Source organism: Lytechinus variegatus, chromosome 16, assembly GCF_018143015.1.
Source record: "Lytechinus variegatus isolate NC3 chromosome 16, Lvar_3.0, whole genome shotgun sequence".
Classification (NCBI taxonomy): Eukaryota; Metazoa; Echinodermata; class Echinoidea; order Temnopleuroida; family Toxopneustidae; genus Lytechinus; species Lytechinus variegatus.
The window spans coordinates 27,037,073-27,063,425 of record NC_054755.1 but is presented as its reverse complement, the minus strand read 5'-3'; the positions used below and the strand labels follow the sequence as shown (position 1 = coordinate 27,063,425).

Genomic DNA, 26,353 nt, shown 5'->3' with positions numbered 1-26,353 from the left:
TATCTAGGTATATGCAAATTTCATGCATGTGCATTATGTCCAATCTGCATATCATCCAGCTTGGCTTTCCATACATGTACATGTAGATACATGTATGGAATCCAGCTGGAATTATTTCAGCATCATGAAATGGGTCCATGATAGTTACATCTACCAGTATGCAAAGTTCATGTAGTAAATGCGTGCAATCCATGCAATCTGCTACACTGCCAGTAACAGAAAAGTGCCGAAATTAAGAACCTACTTTGACCAAGGTTCGACAGAGGTTACACAGCTTTACCAGCTTTTAAGACAAACTTTTATTCAAGTGAGCTCACAAAACAGCAGCAATCAAATCCAGCACCGTCTGAAATTTGTACCTTTCTTGATGCATTCTAACTTATACCCATGTCAATGATCCCCTCTCCCTCGTTACCCCCCCCCCCCCTCTCCACTGGCTCCTCCCCCCCCCTCTGTCAAACCGCCTCCTCCTCCAGCAGCGATCTTCTTGTCCCATTCCCCTCACCACTGGTCAAAGGATCAATCTTTGACTGAGTTTATCATCAGGGCAGAGGTTGGCATCATCTGGAACATTGCCATTTGGAACTTTCTCAGTACATGTACCTTTACATGTACCAGTCTCAATGATCCCCTCCCCCTTGTTACCCCACTGGCTCCTCCCTCTCTGTCAAACCCCCTTTCTCCTTCACCAGCACTCTTCTTATCCCCTTCCATCGAGGGCTGGTCAAAGGGTCTGTCTGTGAGATTATCATCAGGGCCGAGGTTGGCTAGGTCTGGAACCTTCAAATTTGGAACTCCTTGGCATGCGAAATTTTTTTTGACGTTATCTAATTCACACAATTTCAATGGTCGCCTCCCCATCATTAACCCCACTGGCGCCTCCTTCTCCTGCTATCACATCCCCTTCTTCAGCAGTGCTCTTCTTGTCCCCTTGCACCGAGGGCTGGTCAAAGGGTCTGTCTGTGAGATTATCATCGGGGCTGGCTAGGTCGGGGATCTCTGTGGGTGGGGCATCCGGGGCCGGAATGTCTGAGTGAATGGTGTACTCCTTGATGACGGCTTTCTCGGCTCGTCTTGATTTGAGTGCAAGCTGGGAGAGAGGAGAATGGGAGAGTGATAGAGAAAAGAATAAACAGAGGAAAGGGTGGGAGAGGGAGACCAGGAAAGAGAGGGGGTTATAGAGGAAAAATAAGAGGGTAAGAAGAGAGAGAGAGAAAAAAAGGGGGGAGTAAGCAAAAGAAATAAAGAAACCGAAAGAGGGTATAACTAAATCATATCAAGATATCAATGATTGACAACAGGACAGATAGTGACAAGATAAAATGAAATCTGTTAAATTGATCAAATAATTAATTCCACCACATCAAACTATCAGAGGTATACATATATTCCTAGAATAATAACAATCCTGCTTCCTTACTTCTTACCAGAAATGCCTTAAGTACTAGTCAATTTGAAAAGCCAATTGCAAAAAAAAATGTTGTGAATTCTTTTGAAGGAAACTTCCCTGAATGCTGCCAAAAGCCATGATGTGGAAAGAATTAAGACAATGAAGCTTTTCCTTCGATATGTGTGTGCAATTTTTTTTGCTTCCTGCATTTGACAATTTTTTTCACTACAGATATTATGTGTATGGATATTGCTCTTGCTGATTGTGAAGTCCCCATTAATTCAATATTTAATTCATAAATCTGTTGTTTGGCAGCATCTAGTCAAGCCTGGATGACGATGTATAGAAGCTCTCTTTCCAAAAGCTAACATAGAGGGCATCCTGACTCCCAATCCCTAGCTTTTGGAAAGAGAGCTTCCCATCAACATCCATTCTGGATGTACCTGGACAGGATTAATCCCAAGGGCAATGAGAATTAAAAGTCCAGGAGGTCACTTCCACTACTTTCCTGATCCGGTTTTACGGTGAAATGAAAACTTTAAAATAAATTATCATTACATGTGGAGTGAGATAGGCCGCCAATGTGATTGTTTCCATTTTTTTACTTTGAAGTAAATTTGATAGATGCAAAGAAGTATGATTTGCGGGAGTTGGACCTTTTTTTTCCTGCACTGTTGTCAATTTGAAGTGAGCCCATAGTCCCAATAGTTTCCCAGTAACATAAGCCTATCAAAAAAATGTGAAAGAAATCCAGTGACCATCATCCACTCCATGCCACTTTTAATAGTTTTCTAAAATGTATGATGCAACACAAATGCACTAGTGATGGTCATGATGCAAACAATGGCTTTTATTTCAAAGATACATGTACTTATCAACACTCAATTATATTTGACTGTGAACGTCTGAATGACTACTTAAAGCAATACATGTATGTCTACAAATCTATACAAAGTCTTCTATTCATAGGGGTAAATTTACTATAAAATAGCATTTTTGTTTAGTATCAATGAATTAATACACAGATCTAAATTTACATGTAAAGAACAGATACTATGTAAAATGAGATGAAGCCCAAAACTAAATTGTGATTCTTGTCAAAAGACATTATATAAATAGCATAGGCTACAGTACAGTACATGGATGATTCTATCAAAATCAAATTGTGCAGGAACAAATATTTTCACAAAATATACATTTTAAAGGCAAGGTAAAAAGGCAAAGGGGGTGGAAATAACAACCATTCATTTACATCTAACACAAATGTAAAATAATAAGCATACAATGTTCAAAACTCAAAACAAAAAATTATGGAATCAACCAATGTTACAAAATGTTTTCAACTTCCTGTGAGAAAATTTGAAATTCTGTAATGTTATTTAGATATGGGGGAAAGAAAAAGGAAAATAAAAGTATCTGTTTCACTACTGAATACAAAGTGGACTTATTCACAGGTAGGTTGCATTGATACACCAAAAGTGTCTTCAAGTTGTATATTTAATTATTATAAAAAAAAATTGGAAAAGGAAAAGAAATGAAACACAGCATAAGACAAAGGACAATCTACTCTCGTGCAATTATGCGGTATTGAAAAAAATATTGAATATTTAATAATGGTCTATTATATTGATATATCGTGGTAACACCATATGACAAAATATTGTCAATTATGAAAATACTTATTGACCAAAGTCATCCTGTCAATATTCCGACATAATGATTAAGTAATACATGTATGCATGTATGCTGGTAAATTGCCAATTTGTCTACTGCCAACTCGTCCACTCACCACATGGCGTACTAATCGAATGCCATTTCCATCCAACAATATTTCATCTAACAAACATTTGGTCCAACCGACACTTCGTCTAATCACCAGTTCGCCTATGACCATTTTCTCTCAAAACTATAGTCGGTCTTACATGTATATCCATTTTATTTTCATCCATTTCGCCCAAATACACTTAGTCCAATTAGACCAAATGGTATATGGACTAAATGGCTATTGGACCAACTGGTTATTAGACAAAATAGTGAGTGGACGAAATGGATATTAGACCATGTGGATAGTGGACAAAATTATAATAGACCAAATGATGGTAGACGAGTTGGTAACTGGACGAATTGGCATTGGACCAATTGAAAATAAACCGTTATGCCAAGTTCAAAGACTTGTGAAGCATGCAAATTTATAGGCAAGGAACCATATTACATGTATGTACAAGACTCAGCATGAGATCTCCATACATTGTTTGCAATGAATATGAGGAGAGGCTGTGATGGCATGAAAAAAAGATTCGGGTGGGGGGGGGATGAAACAAGATGACTTAATGCCGGAGAATATTACACCTAATGTGTGATACTTGCTGTCTGATGAAAGTTTTAACTTTAATATCTATAGTATATTTAGGTATGTAAGTAGTCAAAATTAACAAATTTGCATGAGTCTATATGCAATGAATTATGATCAAATTTAAAATAAAAATATGAAAATGCAAACCAAAGATAAATCATAACATAAGAGTGCATGCATGGGACTACATGTGATCCATTAGCAGGCAGTCAGGCAGAAGCAACACAAAAACATGAGTACGGGACTAACATAATATTCAGATGTTACTGGTTGTGGCCCTACGCCATGGCTAAATGCTGGTAATGGTTTCGTTTGACCGGCGTCGGTCTCATCGCCAGGACCGAGACGTCTTCCAAATCGGGCGTCTCGGGGGCGGAGACCAAGGGGTACTCCCGGATTGGTTGGTGAGCTGTACGTTTTTGAAGAGCGCCCTGTAAAGGTGGTACGTGGCAAGATCAAATCTAACATTTCTTTTCTCTTCTTTTTGGAATAACATATGCAATTCAATGCAATTGTGAATAATAGAGCCAAGCAGACCTACATGTACATTACAATAGAGATCCAGGAGATCATAAATCAATGGTTCACTGCACCCCTCAAAGAAAATTAAGTTTTAAGGAACAAAATGCAATAATGCTATAAAACAAACAATACTTATTATTGTCATATCTTTCAAATTAAAATGTTACACAATAATATGCAAAGGGATACTAATTATAAATTTTGAGATCATTTTGTACATGTTATGCACATGTCAATAATACTTTTGATCATTAAAAGAGGTGCATGAAATAATGTAAATACTTGTATTATGCTGCTCAAAACATGTATCATTGTCTTCAATGAATACAAAGTCTAGATCCATCCCATTACTGAATCTACTGGTATTTCTACAACAAACTTTTTTTTTCAGGGTGAACTTCCCCTTTAAACATGTTGCACCCTTCCCAACCTGGAGAAGAAAAAGAGTGGCTGCCGAATTGTTTTGTTTTCGATACAGCACGGCTGTTATTTCTTTTCAGTCTCTCAAATTTTCTTTCACAATCGATCATGAAGGATAAAGCTTCTTCAATTGTACGACTGTGAAGGCTGTCAACAGTACTCTGACGATCACTTAATAAGAACCAATTAAAACCCATATCAAATCAAATACATGTATATGTTGAATGCATCGAAACAAAAACAGACAATTGGATACTTGATCAATCCTCAGTAATTAGCAGTGAATTACTAATAAAAGACTTTGAAGTAAATTTGATAGATGCAAAGTTGGTGAGAGTTGAACACGCAAATAAGATATTGTAAAAGGACATCATAATAATTTGAAAAAGGATTTCTGTCAATGAAATTCCCAGAACATGAAATACATTTAACATATCTATGAGCTACATGTAGGTGCACCTCTTGTGTAGTGTATTTCAAACACACACTAAACAAACAATTATTAGGAAAAACTAACACATCGGATGCAATTATGTGTTCCAACTACTACTGTATGTAGAGCTACTAACAATATGAAAGCAGTCAGTTACACAGATAAAAGAGAGATTCACAGTGGGAGAGAGAGAGATGCAACTGGGAAAAAATTGCAAAGTTTGAGATTGAAAATACTCCTAAATGTTTTGAATGTAAGACAAATTTCTTCAAAATGTTTTGAATGTAAGACAAATTTCTTCAAAATTTCCAACCGGACTATCAGTATGGTGATTTCTGCAAATACAGATATGATTAGCATCAGTCTATTTTCAGCTTTGAACATATAATAGCTCTTGAAAATAAATTATTTTGCATGCATATATAATATTAATGAACCATATTTGAAGATGTTAAGATGTGTATGGAGCAATATTGGATGTATAATGTATCAGTATAATGGCGTTCATTAAATGAAATATTTCAAAGCTGGTTATATATCAATGATATTACAATGCACTGTGAATATAATTAAGTACACCAATGCTCCACATATGAAAAAAGTGAATTGTTTATGTACATGTATTGATAGGCCTGCAGTAAATCCAAGAGAACAAGTCTGGATAAATGCTTTAAAACTTGAGTCAAGACTACTTTTACTCATGAAAGAGAATTGCAAACTGTTTCCTTAAAAAAATTATAGAGGGTATATGAAATGTGTGTACATCATAATGTGATGAAATGAATGAATAACTTTTACTTTCTTCACACCTAATGAATATATAGGGCAAATAAAAGATCCTTGTGGAACACCAATTATATGAAAATCCATGCTTCATATTAAATTTAACATATCCACGAGGGGTGTCCTCACTTCTGTCGGATAATCTAAACATTTATAAATTCAATGATACCCCCCAAAAAAATCAGGAATAAAAAAAAATCAATGCATAATTTACATTTACCTTTATTTGCGTCCATGTTAAACGACTTCGCGTCTCTGGATCGAGGCCATAAACGATAGCATTAATCAGACCAACCAGCGGAGCAGACAAAGCGTGGAAGAGATATAACACGAAGACGGCATTATCAGGATTCACGGCGTTCTGAATCCTACATAGGTGAAAAAAAAGGTGAAATTAAGAAAAGATGAAAGAAATATGATTTAAAGTGATTTTGAAGGGGAGCAGTAACTTTCTACAAGTACATTCGTGGATTGTGTCTCACAGAATTGTGTTCAAACAGCAATGAATATATATGTTCTAAAATGAATATCATCATCATGCCATTAATGAATTTGTGTGTTTCTATTTCAATCATTTTGTTTAAAAGGTCAAATTCATTATTTTTTATGTATTTGCCTTAAAAAAATAAAAAAAATCCATATTTTATTGTTCGAAACAGAAAAAGAAATCCTCAAAAAATTAGTTTTGCCCAATTAATCATGGCCCCGGCAGCCACTGTGCAGTGCCAGATTGATGAAGCTCTATCCCTTGTATTGCTGAATGCCACAAACAGGGTAGTACAACTCCTATTTTTGACGTCTGCTGGTCTGATGCGGCCGGTGTTTGAATTACCAACCTCTAGGTTGTGAGACAACACACCTGTGAGACAACACACCTGTGTAGAAATACACACCAGTATTTAGTGATACCATACTTATAACTTAAAATAAGTATGTATTTGACATTTGGCATGTAATCTTACCATCATCTAAATAATTAAACTTGGCCATTACCTGTTTATTAGCGGAAATATAGAAAGCACAAGATAAATAAACGGGTACGCTCTGAGCGGCTTGATCTCCTCTCGTATTAGCTGTCTATTTCGCTCTATTTCAGGTTCATAAGTCCCCTGCCAACTTCGTATCTATGGCAACAGAATGGGAAATGAAAATATGTGGATTATAATTACAGTAATAATTTATAAAATACAAGGCAATTGCAAAAATACCTTTTAGTGGTTTAGAAAGGATGAAGCTGATTAGAAAGCAAGTACTGTAGATAATTTTGAACAATACATTAAAAATGCAAACCTTGTTTATTAATTCATTTTGAAAAGGGGTAATCAGTAAAGACCCAATATACACAACAAAGTGTTTAGAGATAAAATACATAGAACGGTACAAGAAAAATCATTATTTAAAAATGGGAAGTATAACATGCAATTAATGCAACAAAATAAATATTTAAAGAGTACAAATGGTCCTGGCAATAGGCAAGTTTGAATATTAATGCATGACGAAAAACTTCCATTTGAGAACACTATACCCCAGTTCCCCTTCTCATCAATTCTCTTCTCCAGCCGTAACTGCCTCAAGAAAGCAATTTAAGTATCAAAACACCTGTTTCTTGACGTTGGTCCGAAGATAAAACAACAGCCCGGCATATACAGTCACAGCAGGGGGCCACACACGATGGGATGCATGCGCAGCGCTGAGTGCAGTCCCTGTAAGCATGCCGTCATTTTCATTTGCTTACTTTCCTTATTCCGAGGTCGATTTTCTTCGTTCGAAATTGAAAATGGACTAACATTGGGTTAATGAATACAATATGCCTTTGAAAACGTGATTAAATATGGAATACAATAATTTCATTCCGAAGGTCCTACTACAGGCAGAGAAGTCTTACGTAATAGCGCAGCTGTTGTTTATCTTTTCGTCCTTCGCTCAACGCTCATATACTGGCCTGTGGGGATGAAATTGAGACAGTGGGGATTACCCCTGGATTACTTGGCCAAGCGCGGTTGATAAGGGCTTGGAAATGATTTTTAGGAGATCCAAATGGAAAATGGGGTACAACACCGCAGTTAGCGATCTGAACTGCGGTCTTTTTTCAAAGGGAAGTTTGACGTAATGTGTTCTGTGGAGAGATAATAACAAATTAAAACAAATGGCGCACAATATCTCCATATCACATATAAAAAAACCTGAAAATAGATCAATTAAAATATATGTACTCTTGTGATATTGGGGCACTGAATTTATAATATACATGTAGAAATATCTGACAGAAGTATCATGGCAAATTGAAGGTGGAAAATGTGTGAATATACGCAGGATGATTCTGCCATGCATTTAAAAGCAGTTTCTTTTTTATTAAATGTACTTACCCTTTTTCTCAGCTTGTATGTAATATATGCATAGACAGCAAACATCAGAATTATCAGCAAAAAGAGTGGCCCATACCAGCTGGAAGCGGAGACAAAATAAAGATATCATAATGAGTGTTTTATCCAAACTTTTAATGCTTCCTTGATAGTTTTACCTTTTCATCAAGCCTAACTGTGATTCTAAAACATGTTAATGGGTCGAACATAATAAACAAAAAGTAAATAAACAATAATAAATAACCAACAAGTGAATAAATAACGAAAAAAATATAAAAACAAGTGGAATGCCTCTGGGCGTCTCACCTGCATCACGTGATTCAACATAGCAGCAGTGCTGACTTTGAAAACTACTATAACTCGCACAAGATGTTCAGTGATACTTGGTTACTCTTATTTCCACGTTTTATGAACTAGACCATACATTTACAGAGACAGGATCGTAATTCAACAAATACCCCCAATGTGGCCAAAATTCATTGACCTCACATGACATTTGACCTTGATCATGTGACCTGAAACTTGCACAGGATATTCAGTGATACTTGATTACTCTTATGTCCAAGTTTCAAAAGTCAGATCAATAAACTTGCAAAGTTATGATGGTAATTCAACAGATACCCCCATTATGGCCAAAGTTCATTGACCTTTGACCTTGGTCATGTGACCTAAAATGCGCACAGGATGTTCAGTGATACTTGATTACTCTTATGTCCAAGTTTTATGAACTAGACCAACATACTTTCAAAGTTATGATGGTAATTCAACAAATACCCCCAATTCGGCCAAAGTTTATTGACCCTAAATGACCTTTGACCTTGATCATGTGACCTGAAACTTGCACAGGATGTTCAGTGATACTTGATTACTATTATGTCCAAGTTTCATGAATCAGATCCAAAAACTTTTAAAGTTTTGATTGTAATTCAATAGATACCCCCAATCAGCCAAAGTTCATTGACCCTAAATGACCTTTGACCTTGGTCATGTGACATGAAAATCTAATAGGATGTTCAGTAATACTTGATTAACCTTATGGCCAAGTTTCATGAACTAGGTCCATATACTTTCTAAGTTATGATGTCATTTCAAAAACTTAACCTTAGGTTAAGATTTGATGTTGACGCCGCCGTCGCCGTCGGAAAAGTGGCGCCTATAGTCTCACTCTGCTATGCAGGTGAGACAAAAACTGTATCAAACTAAAACTATCCAAGAACAATCATATGGCTACATAATCTATAAACAGGTAATCCATTCACATGTTAATGTAGAATTGTGTAAACAATTTGATGGATTCACGATATGGTGCGCCATTTATCGGTTGCAGCGGAAAGGCTGAAATTTGCAATGCCTCATGGGAATGTCGACATCTGTTGCGTGCATACATGCATGCAATTATTCAGCACTGGCCAAGACAGCTCGACCGGAAGGAAGGAAAGAAGGAAGGAAGGAAGAAAGAAAGAACCTTCCTCGACCCTAAAACAGCGTACAGTATCCGGTCGAGCTGTCCCGGCCAATGCTGAACGCTGTTTTAGGGTCGAGGAAGGTGGGAGAGAATTTTACAGGGTAGGCCCTACATGGGCAAAGGCCTATTCCCCCCATGATTTCTTTGAAACCAGAACTTGTAGAAGTTTAGAATTTGAGGATCTTAATGTGTAATTAATGATTATAAGAGTGAGAGAAAGGGTGGGTCAAAGATAGAGAGATGGGGATCAAAAGTAAGATGGAGAGATGAAGAAAAAGAGAGAAAAGGAGACAGAGAAATGGAAGGAAGAACCTTCCTCGACCCTAAAACAGCGTACAGTATCCGGTCGAGCTGTCTTGGCCAGTGCTGTACGCTGTTTTAGGGTCGAGGAAGGTGGGAGAGAAATTTGCCCGCATATTTCCTTGTGAAATTTAGACCGTTTTTGGTGAATTCTCACCATATGGTTTTTATTTTTGAAGCATCACTGTCACATTACAGTACACTAGCACTGTGAGCCGCCTGCGAGGATGTCTGCCCAGAGTTAGATATTTGACCTGTTCAATGCAACCGATAAATGGTGCACCATAATGTGAATCACCCGAATTATGGGTATATTGTAAGCCATCATTTATTAGTTCTCGAATCTTAAAGGAGGTTGCAAGGAAACTTGCAATCAATCACAGATCATAAACTGCTCTGATTCTTCAAACAAGTAGTAATAAAATTAGTTTTGGCATATTTACCATTGATATATCAGTTGTAGTTCCAACAACAGAAATTTGAAATTGATTGCAAATCTTTTCTTGCAATACTCCTTTGAGTCTGTCATTGTTAAATTTCAGAAATCGGTTGTGAACAACCCTAATAAATGCATCTACTGTAGTTTGTCTAGGAGACAAGGTTACAATATACATGTACATGTACCACTTCTACAAGCTTTGCATGTATAAGAATCAGGGAAACTCACATGAAGAAACGCCATACTGGGTACTCTGCCGGTATCCAACTGGAAGGGAAAAATAAAAAATGTTCAGAAGGAATAATAATTATAATAACAAGAAGAATTTGTATGTGCACTTCCCATCTTTAATGACAAGACGATCTAGGCGCTTCTGAGCAAATTACATAAAAAAAATAATAAAACAGATAATAATAATATTTATAACTATCTATAATCATTATTTACATTACAGGTACAAGGATAGATGGTTGTCTGTCAAAAAGCACCAGTATACATAATTATTCAGGTAGTTCTTGAGGTTTCCTCTGAAGGTAGTCACTGATTTCTGGCTTTTCAAACCCTGTGGAAGAGAATTTCACAGGGTAGGCCCACTCATTCAATGAACAAGGTTATGATATAACCTTGTTCTCAGTTATATCTCCATGTGTGGCAAAATAAGGGTGGCAATGTTTGGCTTATTTTCTCTTTTTCTTTGGGGCAAACACTTGATTTTTTTACACTGACAGTTTCCATTACACCTATTATTCATACAACTTGGCTCTTATTTAAATTTGATTCTTTAAATCATATTTTTCTTAATTAGAAATAGAGATCAAAAAAATGAAAATTTTCTTGCCATATTACTTTCCACCAATAGAAGGCGTACACAAAAATATGCCCTAAATTAAAGTTTTTGAGCACTTTTGTATATACAAAAATTATTCCCAAGTTACTAATGAAAAATAAATTGCAACTGTATGGAAATTAGTAATTTTGGTCACAAAAGTCATATTTTAATGATTTATCAAAGTGTGTGCTCTGTACCACATTGGCATACCATAATCCTACCTGTAGATTCCCCACAGGCAGGGTGGTAGCAGTGAACAAGTGGGTAGGCCCTACACGAGCAACGGCCTATTCCCCCATGATTTCTTTGAAACCAGAACTTGTAGAAGTTTAGAATTTGAGGATCTTATTTTGTGAATAACGTGATGTGTAATTAATCATTAGAGAACAAAGTGAGAGAAAGGGTGGGTGGAAGATAGAGAGAGGGGGGTCAAAAGTAAGATGGAGAGAGGAAGAAAAAGATAGAAAGAAAGAAGGGAGGAAGGAAGGAAGGAAGGAAGGAAGGAAAGAAGGAAAGAAGGAAAGAAAGAAAGAAAGAAAGAAAGAGAAAGAGAGCAGTTATATATGACATAATTTGTGACTTACCACCATGCCCCAGCTGGTCCATAATGATTACCAATCAATGGTAGACAAGCCATGAGAAATGAAAACCCCCAGGTCACGAGATGGTATATTCTGAATATGGTACAGAAAATAAATGTATCAATTTTTTGATAAATGGACATAAGTAGAGAATATAAATACACCCTGTTTATGGTTTGTTCGTATCCCCGTATCACTTCCTGTATTTTGTCTCAATATTCCTTATTACACTTCCTTCTTCCTCTTTTTCATACTTTTTCTCTTCCTTTTGTATAGCACTTAAAGGAAACCAAAATACATGTACAAGGAGAAAATTTATCTTATCAGAAAGAATAAAATGAGAGGAGCAATCTAAAACTTGTTTGATTAAAATCGATTATAGAATAAGCGAGTTATGGAAGTTTGGAAATCTCTTCTTGTTCTTACTATGGGGATCCTTAAATTGGCAAACGTGCTTCAAAATGGCTGATTTTGTGGACAACTCTCCATTTGTTTTGTGCACACATTTTCAGATTTTCCTCATTATCTTTCAAATTGAATCTTGCCTCATTCTGAGCACAACATATGTCATGGGAAAATATAATTCACATCACATGTGTCAAGGTCAGGAGGGGATCATGTGAAATATGTAAAATAAATCGGAAAATCTGAAAATTTGTGCACAAAACATATATAGAGAGTTGTTCACAAAATCGGCCATTTTGAAGCACGTTTGCCAATTTAAGGATCCCTATAGAAAGTACAACAATACTTTTCAAACTTACATAAATTACTTACTTCATAACCAATTTTTATGAAACTTGTTTTAAATTGTTCCTCTCATTTTACACTTTCCAATAAGATTGCTTCTCTTCTTGGGTTTTGGTTTCCTTTAATGCATCAGAACAACATGTCTAAGCACTTTCCAGATATTTTATTACCCCGGTCATCGGATTCAATCATTCATTCCCGCGCACAATGAATGCACATCCTCCACTCCCCGGGGAGTATTCCAGTCAGTTGCTGGCGAGGCGCACACAGTACTGGACAAGCTACAATGACTTTCACATCCTACCCGGTAATCACCTAGGTCGAGAGTGGCAAAGTGTGGATTAACGCCTTGCCAAAGGATGCCAGACCGCAGTGGGATTTGAACACACGACCCTCTGTTTATAAGACTAGAGTCAGAACCAATACACCACGGCTCCTCCTTCCTTCTTGTCACTCCACTTTCCTGTTTATTTTGTTTTTTCATCCTTCCTCTTTTTGTTTCTTCTTCTTCTTTTCCAACTCTTTGATTCATTTTATTATTCAGCTCTGGGATGTTGCAAAACAAGAATCTACATTGTACATGTATGGAGGGTCCTCTTCCCCCACCCCCTCATCTTCCTCCTCCTCCTTCTTCTTCTCCTTCTCCTCCTCCTCCTCCTTCTTCTTCTTCTTCTTCTCCTCTTTCTCCTTCTCCTCCTCCTCCTCCTCCACTGCTGCTCCCTCTTTTTGCCCCTTCTCCTCCTTCCCCTTTTCCTCATTCTCCTCTGCTCTCATTATCTACTATCTTATCATCCTCTATTCTTTCTTTCATGACTATTTTCCTGAATCTTCCACATTCCGCACATTAACTACAATTACAACTACAATTCACTACACTATTTGTCTGCAATACAGACTACATTGTGGGGTACAGATGTAGAAAGGAGCATAATAATAACAGGATTTAGAACAGGAAGAAGGAAATGTAATAACCATCAATAAAAGACAAAATTTTTACATTGTACGTGTCGATACTCAAAACTCATACCATGATATTACAAGTACTTTAATGCATGTTAAAAAAGTGGTAAAAAAAGTCTATTTTAGTTTCAAAACAGGGATTGCTTTCAAAACTAAAGAGTCTGGAAATATATTTCATTCAATTGTTTAAAGTTACTGTTAGTGCGTTCAATGTTAAAGTGTTTTATATCTATCCATGAAAGGCAGGGTAGAAATTTTCTATTATCATTATCAGCATACATGCACGTGTAGTTTATATCGGTAGAGAGAAAACACATATAGTTTTGAAATACAACAAAAGTGTTATGACATCCAAAGCAGGGGGGGGGGGCTTCAAAGTAACAACAATTCTTTATCCAATCCAAGGGGCTAAATGCATTCTACATGCTCTGCCAAAAGTCAGAGGTTTTAATTTATCCCCAAATATTTTAGCAACAAAACAACACTCGATAAATTCACATTTTTTTTTAAATAATCAAACATAACTCTTGACATACATACAATGACTAGGGATAAGGGTTTACACTGTGCAGTTTAATGAATGAACCCATTAGTGGCTATGCTTGATGATACAATGAGTCAAATATCTTTGCAAAATTTATGACTTTGTCTCACTACTGATTTCACAAGAATGTTAATTTTATTTGCTTATTGTAATTGAACCATGACAAAGGGAGAGGAACAACATTAAACATATATTTGAACTAATAATGCTAATGTCAATCATAAAGGAAAAAAAATACAGGCCTATAGCAAATTGTTTTGGGTTAGCATGGGAAAGTAACATCAGAAGTAAATGAAAGTAACAAAAAGAAGAACAAAATATATCATAATAGTCATGTCTTTATTAGAAACAAAGAAAATACAAGTTGTTTCCTTTAATTAAACAAAAGTGTCTAAAGCTTGCATTTAATCAAAGTAGTAATTGGGGGAAATATGAGCATTATAAACACCTTTTAAACAACTCCTTCCATAAAAAAATCTTTACCAATAAATCACAAAAATTTGTAAAGAAACCATCAGAGATAATAACATTTTTCTGTTTCATAATCAGACCACCAGGACATCAAATAAATAATATATGCAAAATGAATAAATTTTAGGTACTGCTACTCACATTTCTCTTCTCTCTGTGTTGATCATCCATATTGTAATCAAGTAAAGGTTAAAGGTTATACAGCTGACCCACATCAATGTCACCCAGTCTGAGAAATGAAATAAGAAAAAACAAATTAAATTTGAAATATTCTGTAATCTTGACCTGACAGTCTCATTTACCTGCCGAGCACTAATTTCCCCACTGACAAAGAAAATGACATGAAAATCATATGATACCATTTTATGACAATTTTCATGGTATTAGGATGTCATGGATTTTTTATATTGATAAAATGACAACTTGGACTCGGCAACTGTATGAAAAAAATATCTTACCCCAAAATTGTGTCCACCACCCTTCAAAATTACAGACAGCACTGTCTTCTCTTGGGCTTTCCTACAGAGAGAAATGATAAGAAACAAGAAAAATATAGTTAAAGTATACACACAAAGAAAATTCACGAAAGTGATGATTATAGACAAATTATATATGAATGGAAAGGTCTTGTCTTTTTATACACAAATATGTCACTAAAAAGTCTTACAGATGTCGTGGAAATGCAAGAAATGAAATTAATAGAGACCCTTCTCAGCCCCCCAGCCGCCCCCAGGCAGACATTCACGCGATCGAAAACAGTCGAGAATAATGACGTCACATGATCGACTTCACACTATCTCTCTGTGCATAATACACTGATACACCTTCCTGGTCTCTATTTTTCTTCGAATTTACCGTTTTCTTCATGTGTTGTGATATCCGATTTCGACATCTTCAGACTATAAGAGAACCAGAACTGTGTTACTTTGTCCATTTTTTATTGAATTGTGAACTGGAAAGACCGATTTTGTCCACTCGACAGTCTTCGTTGTGTTGCTCTGAATATTGAAAAACTCCAAGCTGTACGGTCCCATTCACTCGCTGCCGATGCAGGTTACGCTGTTTGATCCAGTCAAAAGTCAAGGTAAGCATGTTTGGAAACTGTAGTCTGTACTTGTTCTGACGATGCATTCAGGTCAGATGACAGATACAGATCTGATATAATTTTAGAATCATGCATTTTGGCATGACTACTATTAAAATTAAAAAGTCTTTATTTTAGAAATAATGTTTTTGCACAATTCCAGCAGATTTTTCTTCACAAAGTCAAAGACTTCAGTCAGATTTCTAGTAAATAAACCGGTCAGGACTCAGGCGATTAAATTATTTAGGAGCACTGGCATGGACCATGGCTGAAAATATGCTGTTTCAGAGGAATGTTTGGCATTATCGTAGTTTTTGTCACCAGTCCATTCACTGCCGTTTATTTCGTCAACGGCGGTGATCCACTCCCATTGACTTTGTACACAACGAACGCACAAACACCAAATTTCACGATAAGGCCGAATGTTTTCACGATAAGGCCAAATGTTTAAGTTTTTATTATACACAGGTCTAGTACCCAATGCGTTTATGCTCAGGAGGGCCCTGTATCGTATACATCCAGATACACAGAATTATATCACCATAATGCCGATGTCATGAAGCAAGACAAATTTTCAGCAGTGGTTACCCTGATCATGCTGATTCCTGGCCAAAACTAGAGTCTGGTGTTTCTTTCTGATTAGAGTGCTTCTACATATGAATGCGTAATGCCTTCAACATAAAACAATGAAGATAAATGCACTCTTTGTAATGACACAGAGTACCGTACCTCAAGTGATTCACTACCGCTATTAAAAAGCGGTAAGTAGAGTGGGGCCTACACAAACATCACTTGAGCGTTGAGGTAGAGCACCAGTGTTCTGAGTGGACTTTTTCAGGTGTCTAAACCTACTATTATTTGTTGTTGACCGGGAATTACATGCCACCGCACGTCATCAATCATCAAGATAATGAAATTCATACTTGGATTTGATTATTTAAATTATTTCTTTATTTTTTTCTCTCTTCTACACACAGATCTGCACACTTGCTGACTCTGGTGACTTCTGGTCTCTGCTCGCTACTTCAATCTGGGAGATTCCATCATGTCCTCTTACTGATTTGGATATAGCCATTTTTTTCTTCACTCTTTCCAGGAGCTACGGTGCAAGTTTTGGACTGATAATGATGCAACAGAAAATTTATCTTTATCGATCTTGGAAACAATTTTGAGCACAGTTTTGGAGAGAACTAAAAAAATTGACTTGGACAGGAATACAGCTTGTCGAAAATAAGAACACACAACTTAAAACGAAAAAACAATTTTAATGTTATTAGGGCATTTTGCAAGAAATTTTCTAATCAATCACACGTCCCAAATCAAGGGTAAGTCCTTTGATTAAAGACAAACATGTGTAGTTGAACTGCTATTGCAACTCGACCTTATTACGCTTGAATTTGAATTTAAGACTTACGCTTGATTTGCAATAGAACATAAGTTTCTTGCAGTGCCCCATAATTGTGTTTTGTTATCAGATATCTAACGTGCTGATTTTTCTCGAAAGGTATAATATATTTGTCCTTTTAAACGGTATTTGAATATGGGTACGCCTTTTATTTGTTTTCCACAATATTTATTGCATGTACATGTATGAACAGAAGTGAAATATTTATTGTGAAGCACTGAATGTTGTGTGCTGTTGTGTGATGGTTCATCATTTTTTTTGTTCTAAGACTGTAAGCCTGGTGGGTGTGAGGAAGTGGCCTGGATGAAAGAAAAGTGAACATGTGCCCAATTACAGATTTGCATATTCTAAGACAATTTTGATTCTGGATAAATATTGCTATGCATTCCCTACATTAAGAGTAAAGGAGAAGTCCACACAATCAAAAATTCATTTGAATTTAAAGAAAAATAAGATATTGCAGGAAATTTCATAAAAACTTTGATTCAAATTTATATAATTACTATTCTAACATTGAGAAATTTTGCCTAATTTATAAAACAATGATATGCTCATCTGTGTCGATGTGCAAATTACACTAACCGATTATGTCACATGCACTAAGTTCTTTTGTATTTTGTTGTTTGATATATTTACATGACATGTAGATTAGATATTTAATTTTCTAATTATTTTCTGAAAAATTTTCGGAGGGATTTTAATTCCTCCAAATAACATTTAGAGTTACAGTTCCGTAAATGTAACCTATTGTGTTCGGATGAAGAAATTCCTATACTCAAATCTGCAAAGAATTAAAAAACAAAATGCCACAAAAAAATTAGAAACGAATGTGATGTGAGTGACAACACTAATTTGCATATCATTGTTTTGTGACTGTTTTGAGTAAAAACAGCAAGGGAAATTACTCTATTCAAATAATTTTTAGTTGATGTGGACTTGACTTTTAACTCATCCTGTACCCCTCCCATCCCAGATAAGAGTAGAATCTAATCAAGAACTTGAAAATCAAAAGCAGCAATTAAGTAAGATTTGATAAATACAGGTCTGAATAGGATTTCACAAGAAAAAAAAAGAGAAAAAAAGCTGGGGACGAGAAGGAATAAAAAAAACCCTCAAACTAATCCGAGTTTTGAACCAGGGTCCTCGCACACGACAAAATGATGGCCAACACGTTTGGCCACAGATCATTCCCTTCGTTTCGGTGGGCTTTTAAGATATATAAAACAAAGTCCGCTCGCCGCTGTGGGCTAATCATGTTTCGGCAATTCAACTGCAATTTCAATCATTTCGAAATGGATATTGCCGTGTTATTTTGTGGTTCCTGACTTTGTTACGTAATGAAATTTCATAATTTTTTTTCAGTCGTGACGAAGAATGTCTATGCTTTATATTGATTATAATATTAATTTGTCGCAAGTGTGATTTCTAAGTGAAAATATGCTTTGTTTATTCAAATATATTTCTTGAAAAAAAATCATTTTTTCTAAGCTAAATATCGGTTACCAAAATACGTTAATGTGCACTTTATTTCACTGTTCAGTAAATTCAAACTTTTATCTATATAACAAGACCAATCTTGTGAGGAATAAACAATTCTAAGAGCAAAAAACGCTGATTGGAAAGATCGTCTTCAATGGGCTGTTGTCAGCTCAGCTGCTCACGCTCATTGTGTGATGACGTCACTCAGCTGGAGCTCGCAAGAGGACCGATGGAAGGCAGAAATATGGCATGAAAATAAATCATTTTTGAGAGCTGATTTCTGCAAACTCTAATCACTATTTTGAAAAGTGAAGTTATATATCTGATTAGTAATACTTCCCCTTTACAATGATGACCACAAAAAGGCATTATAAAATACTTTGGATTCTTCGGGTGTCTACTTTAAAAATGGCAGACTGATGTAAATTTGATCTGAAATAACTTTAATAAGGAGACACACAAGAAACATAAATGTTGTCTCACATAATAAGTTTTGCCAATTCTATGACTGAACGAAACTTCCTCTGAAGCTTGAAACAAGAATCCTACAACAATATCATTATGATCAACTGAAGTTTTAAATAGAGGGAATAAGTGACTTTATAATTATATATATCACATTAAAAAAAAGTGAGATATCACGTACCAAAAACTTTGATATACTTCCAAAGAATGCTGCTACTGTGAGCCACAGGATCAGTCTTTGTACAAAGAGTTCATACTTCTTAAAGATCCAGATCACTGTTATCATGAAAACACTGAAGATGTATAAAAGGGAAAAAATACAAATATTAACCCTTTCTTCCTTAATCCAAGCATACATTTATATTCATGTTCAGAGACAATAACTAGGCAGGCACCATTATTCTAAGAAGCTGTGAATTCTCCACATTTGGCCACTACTACATGTACGTACATGTATGCAACAGAATCACTCATACAGTACCAATCAACTCCCAAAAATAACAAAATAATATACAAAAGTTGCATTCATTTCATTCCCTCTATTTTTTTCTTTCCTTTTTAACATGTCACATACATACATGGATAAATATCTCTAAATACATGTTTAGGAAAATCTACATGTATGAAATATAATTTTCTCGAAAAATTTATCAATGCATTCAATACACCATCAGACACATTCCATGAATGTATATGCTTTTATGAAAACACTATAAAAAGGGAATTTCGAAAATTCATTATGAAAGATGGCACAGCTGCCTGTATGTGGCATCACATACAAATCAAAATTTGCATTCAAATAAAAATTTCACAAAGAACTCAAACCTTCTTTCATATGTTTCTCTTAATTTTCTGCATTTATCAACATGATACTAGGGTAGACTACTTCCCCTAAGTGTCTTTAAGAATTAATCCACTTTAAACATGTCCATCTGTACATGTTGATGTCATAAACTTACCATCCGATTAAAGAGAGGGCAGCTAGAGCCTTTCGGATCCCATAAATAGTATTCTGGGTAAAAAAAAAAGAAATGTGGAAGTACTAATTTATTTTGTGAAAAAGGTTAACACAAGAAGCTGTGTAATTCGGGTTTTAAATTCCATTTATCAAGGTTCTGGAAATCCATTTGTCTGCACTCTTTTCAAACATGCAACTAACTAATGGAGTGATTACAAGTACTTTTAATAACAGCTGACAATATATCAGAACTTTATTTTACTTTTCTTCAGTTAGTCTTGAACTACAAACAATACACAGTATACTCTAAGTGACCCAAATTTTGTATTTTTCCCCAAAATATTTCTGCATAACAATTTGGAAACCTCCTTGGAGCTTGCAGTGAGTTCAAGAGGCAATGTGACTATGCATCAATCAAAAGACACTGACTTTACTGGAACATTTTACAGAATCATAGTTATTTTCACATTTTTTTCTTTTTACAATTCTGGGGTTGATCATAATCTAATTCCCATAAAATCACCATCTACTGTTTCCTCCTATATTCTATTCTCCTCTTTCTTTTTCACTCCTCCCCCCCCTTTTCTCTCTTTCTCCCCTTTATTTTCTTCTCTCCCCCTACTCCTTCCTCCTCATGTGACTTGTGAAGTGATGTAAAGAAGGGATAAATTTTTAATTATCATTTTTTTTTCTCCAAAAATTACACTCAAGACTGTAAATTCTTTCATGAGGATATGTCTCAATATGCTTCATACAAAAGGGAAAAGGAGAAAAACATGAATTCCTAATAGGGCCTACATTATATTATAACATTATGAGAGAGATGTCCTTGCTGCCACTCTGAAATGAACATACAATGTAGATCTACAAGTAGTTTTCTTTAAAATGTAAATCCCTTGTCCAATTTCTCTCCATTTTCTTTCTCCTTGCACACATTACCGTAATTTTGTTACTTGAACAGCTGAAATCTGTCTGTTTGGAGAAATATTTAAACATTTTTATACTTTCTGGTTTCTCCTCCTACAAAGATGACTACATGTAGCTATCTCACACAAAGTGTGAGGGGCTGAGGACCCTATTCCTATACATGTAGGTTGTATTATTCCCCTAAAAATAGGAATTCTTATTTTATGATTCTTGGGGGTGTTGCAAGAAAATATTTTCAATCAATTGCAAATATTCTGTTGCAATTTTACAACTAATAGATCAACGTTAGCTGTAGCAAATCAGATTAAACTTCCTGTTTCAAGGAGCAAATTAGCAATCAATCACTTATTTGCAATTAAAGGAAACCAAAACCCAAGAAGACAATCAATCAATATTGGAAAGAGTAAAATGAGAGGAACAATTGAAAAAAAAGTTTCATAAAAATCGGTTTTGAAATAAGCAAGTTATGGATGTTTAAAAAGTCTTGTTGTACTTTCTATGGGGATCCTCAAATTGGCAAACGTGCTTCAAAATGGCTGATTTTGTGGACAACTCTCCATTTGTTTTGTACACAAATTTTCAGATTTTCCCCATTATTTTACATATTTCACATTATCTCCTCCTGACCTTGACAATATGTGGTGTGAATTATATGTCCCCATGACATATGTTGTGCTCAGAAGGAGGCAAGATGCAATTTGAAAGATAATGAGGAAAATCTAAAAATTTGTGTACAAAACAAATGGAGAGTTGTCCACAAAATCAGCCATTTTGAAGCACGTTTGCCAATTTGAGGATCCCCATAGAAAGTACAACAAGAGTTTTCAAACTCCCATAACTTGCTTATTTCATAACCGATTTTGATGAAACTTTTTTTAAATTGTTCCTCTCATTTCACTCTTTCCAATAAGATTGCTTCTCGTCTTGGGTTTTGGTTTCCTTTAACTGCAAGACATATGATTGATTTAGAGACCAAAAATTGACTTGCAATTGATCGCAAGTTTCTTGCAACATCCCATTAGTTTGTCACAATATTGCACTGAGGTGGTGTTAATTAGACAAGATTCTTATTATTTTTAATATACATGCATATTGATGAAAAAATTGTATTAACAGTCAAAATCAAGAATGATTTTTGGGGTTACATAATAGGTTCCTGCACTGGCTGCAGACATGACAGAGTGGAAACAATGTCTTCGGTCTATGGAGGAGAAATAGTGAACCAAGACAAAGTCCAGGTGGGTGTTTCATAAAGCTGTTCTTCAGTTAAGAGTGACTTTATTAAAGTTCACGACTGGTGATCATTTCTTGTGGTAAATGGTATATACCAAAATGTTCATTGGCGATGGTTTAGAGCATAAGAAAGGTTAACCAGTCATTCTTAAAGTCGCTCTAAACTTACGAAAAGCTTTATGAAACGGCCCCCAGCACCCAACAAAATAGAGACTTCAAAATTTCCAGTCTATTGAATACCAAGTTCCAAGGTTAGATTCCCCTTTAATCTAAAGTAACAATGTTTAAAAGTATGGTTTCATTTCATTATAATGTTCATATCTAAAATAGACTACAATTTACAAAAAGTTAATCCCAAGAAATCAAAAGAAGAATAAAGCTTCTAACTTCTCCCTACATGTACCTTCTAACTTCTACTTCTAACATGTAATTTTACAAGTACATGTAACTTCAAGTTCAATCTTTTAGGCTAATACAAGGTTTATCGCGAACTGGCAAATATCAACAGAGGTCGCTGCACTGCAAAGCATGATTAAAAAGGGGCAGAGACACAGCCAAAAAAAGCACAATGGTCACCATCTGCCACCTGGCATGATGAAAATTCCTGAAATTGTGAAAACAAGGATAAATTATGTTACTCGCAACGGCAACTGGCGCAAATGTAAACAAGCAGTCATCTGTATAGCAGCTAGACCAAAAGCTTCGGTCTCAGTTTTGTCGGTTGTTCAGCTGAACTTCGTTGGCTTCACTCACCAAATACAATACAGAGACCGAAGTTCTAGCACGATCTGTACAGGGGACTCAATGGCCATATGTTTATGTACTTAAGATCGGATAAAACGGGGAAGTGAATTTGCGCGACAGCCGAGGTAAGTCACTGTTTTTGTTCCTTTTAACTTCATTTTTCTCCGTTTTTTGGCAATTGATGCCAAGAGGGAATATAAATTTGCACTCTGGTCACTATAATTTTCGAAATTTTTATTCATTAAAGACAAAAATTGAAAAGCCCCGACGGGGGGATTTTGCATTGCAAGTCCCCTAATGGTGGCTGCACGATAGCGAGCCGTCTGTGTACGAGGAGAAATTTAAAAAAAATGTTAAAAAACTCCTCGAAACAGACGACTGCCAGCTGTCTATATATAGGTATGTGACAAAAAAAATGAAAATCCTCAAATCTCAATGAATTGAAAGCCCTTAAAAAGACCTTTCAAATGATACCAAGAACTCAAATTTTCATCAAGAAATTATAAAGTTATTCCAGTTTAAGTCGCGCATATTTATCCAAATTTGTGGTCATTGTCTTAATGTAAAGTCAATGGAGTGCATAACCGATTTTTGTGACCATTTTGAACCCAAGTCTTCAACGGGCTCTAACTTCTTTGTTTTTGAGCCCTTTGAAGTAATTTAGGTATCAATGGAAAGGTGAAAGAAAACTCAATTGATGTGTAATCATTTCACTTGGTAATTTTTCTTCTTATTATGTGTAAAATAATTTCTTTTAATTAATTCTAATTAATTATGCAAATTACAATTACTCGCCTCTTTTTTTTTGCCAAATGAAGGTGATAATGAGAGATAATTTGTATATAATTTAGTTGGCATCAAAACAGCATCATGTAGATAATTTCCTAAATGAATTTGTTTAAAGTATTGTTTTTGTAATTTCTAATGTATTTCTTTGTTTTTCTGATATAAATTACAATTAGCTCTTTTTCAACTTTAGTATTGTGTACATGTATGTATGGGGTCTTTTTTTACAAATGAAAAATATCATTCCTTTTGTACATGTACTTTGTATGGTATAAAAATACAAGTGTGCTTTTCTGATGTATTTGATTGTTTCACGAATTCTTTATGTATTTCATTGTTTCAACAATTTGTTTATAGATGGATAATGAAGCTTTCATTTTGGAGACCGTGGGCATTCGATTACAATTTTTTTTAGGAAGGATGAGCAGCAGAGTCTGAGGGTGTAAAGATGTAGCATTGCATGTAATTCAAGTATCAAGAAGGAAACATAAAAATTAAGCTTTAATATTCTTAGATATGTATGATTACAACAAAGGCCATGTTCGAGCACTCCTTTTTTAATGAAAAATAAGTTCATATTCTAGCGTGAAATCACTGCACATAAATAAAGCTCTGAACAGCAACAAAAACAGGCATCAAAGCTCCAACACTCAAAACAAGAGAACAAAAGTGACACAAAAACTTATACAAATCCCATCCCCATTTCAACTTATGAACACACCCCCCCTTCTTGAAAAAAAAAAATAATAATTATAATAAAATAGAAAAAAAATGAATAACATAGAAAAAAAAATAGACAATAGAGCCATGTGGAAGTGAAATATTTCCTCTGAGAGTGAAAAATTAAACAACAAATTTTTTGCATTTTAATCATGGGCGGAAATTGGCCCCAAAGGTAGGGGGACGCTGGCATCGGCGGCGAAAGCCAACAATTTTAGGGGGACCACCAAATTATTTTGATAATAAAAAAAATACACCAAAGGTTATCAACCAAAAATTATAGGGGGATGCAGAAAACTAAATTTGACAAGCAAAAAAAAAAGAAAAGAAAAAAAAGGTTATCAAAAAAAAAAAATTGAGGTGGGGGGGATCGTCCCCCACCTCAAATTAAGGGCGGGGGGGGGGGTACACTTCCCCCAGCTTTCGCCGCCTATGGATGCTGGCAACTCTGACAAGTTAAAAAAAAAAAGTTTATCCCCAAACTGTTGTAAGGTCATTTTAACCCCAAAAAGTTTGACCAAAAAAGAAAAAAAGAAAGAAAAAAAAATTTATTGTTACATGTCCCCCTATTATTTTGGGTAGGGGGACGTGTCCCCCTGGGATTTCCACCCATGAATTTAATTTTAGAAAAGTCAACATTGATATTCCACTGTCAAAAGCAAATCCAGTTTCCAAATGAAACGATAATCAACCACCTAGACTCTTGACTTGAGTCACATAACCTTGGGATGATAAAATCTTTCTGTGACAAATGTATGTATTAAAATCAATATCAGAATAATTATCTACGGTATAATGACAGAGATTTCCCCAAAAAGGCACAACATAATCATCAAGTAAGCAATTTACGATCTAGTTCAATCCAGCATGAATGACTCACTATCGACCGCTCCCATCACCCTGCCAACCGCAGGCGCATCGGGCAGCTCGACTGCCGAGAGACCGGCTGTGACAAGGGTAGCATCGCCCTGCCAACCGCAGGCGCATCGGGCAGCTCGACTGCCGAGAGACCGGCTGTGACAAGGGTAGCTGGCATCTCTTATATCTGGACTGCGCAACGTCAGAATCGCGTAAGTTTGGATTTTTTGATAATTCAAATATATTTCCAGTCAAATTGTATACCTAATCGGATTCTTGTTTTACTTACCATAAAAAAATTTCGAACATTTACGCGTCCAAAAATTTGATGAACTTTCAAGCTCCGATATCCACACTTTACAGGCGAGTATCCACATTGAAACTTATATGTACAGAAAGAGCACATCTTCAGCTGTCTGTTAAAAGGCACGAGATTGCACCTACTATGTGCGCATGCGCATTAAACCCCATTTTCAATGAGCCGCCCAGACAGAGAGGCGATGCCACTCGCAGCAAAACCCGCGCGAAAACCGTGCCACCAAAACCAGCGCTCGCGATGCCCCGTATTCGCACATAGCTACTATATAGCAGCTAGCTTGCCCCATTTTCGATCCCATGATGCAGTGTAGTTCTGATTAGCAATATACCTTGTTGTTCTTAGATTTGCTTTCAGTTGACTTCTTGGAGGTTGGAATCGGACTCGTCATCATCAATTATCATGCCATTCCCATTCATTTTCTTTTTTTCCATCTCATTCAATCAACATTACATTACAATACACATTACCTCCATCTTATCTCTACTCCTAGCCTCTTGTTTAATTTGCATGCTCATTTTGCTTCCACATCTTTTTCTTTCAAAAATACAAAACGTTTTTTATTATATTTATTTATTTAGATATACACCAAACGGACCCCCAAAGCCCCGGCCAATGCACGGGGGACCTCGGCTCTGGCCAAATCAAATGTTAAGACTGCGTCTGTCTGCGGAGGCAATTTATTTTACTCACACATTTTGTAACGTCACCATTAAACAACGGGCATTCAAGGGGTGCGCTTGTAGGATCTGCCATCTTTGTTGAAAATATCACA

General features: G+C 35.8%; 1 protein-coding gene across 2 annotated transcripts; it reads right to left on the bottom strand.

Annotated features, from left to right (window-relative positions):
* Positions 1–650: 650 nt before the first annotated feature.
* LOC121429636 (cyclic AMP receptor-like protein A) lies at positions 651–26,347 on the bottom strand. Of its 2 annotated transcripts, XM_041626776.1 has the most exons (12): positions 26,272–26,347; positions 19,996–20,048; positions 19,218–19,329; positions 15,062–15,122; positions 14,745–14,832; positions 11,882–11,971; positions 10,697–10,735; positions 8,268–8,346; positions 6,895–7,025; positions 6,122–6,269; positions 3,993–4,174; positions 1,001–1,090 (listed from the first exon to the last, which is right to left on the bottom strand). In XM_041626776.1, exons 1-11 carry the CDS (start codon positions 26,332–26,334, stop codon positions 4,022–4,024), a joined length of 1,017 nt encoding a protein of 338 aa, XP_041482710.1. In that variant the 5' UTR covers positions 26,335–26,347; the 3' UTR covers positions 1,001–1,090; positions 3,993–4,021. The 2 variants fall into 2 exon arrangements, with proteins under 2 accessions (XP_041482709.1, XP_041482710.1); XM_041626775.1 differs by lacking the exon at positions 3,993–4,174 and having other exon boundaries at positions 651–1,090.
* Between the last annotated feature and the right edge of the window lie 6 nt (positions 26,348–26,353).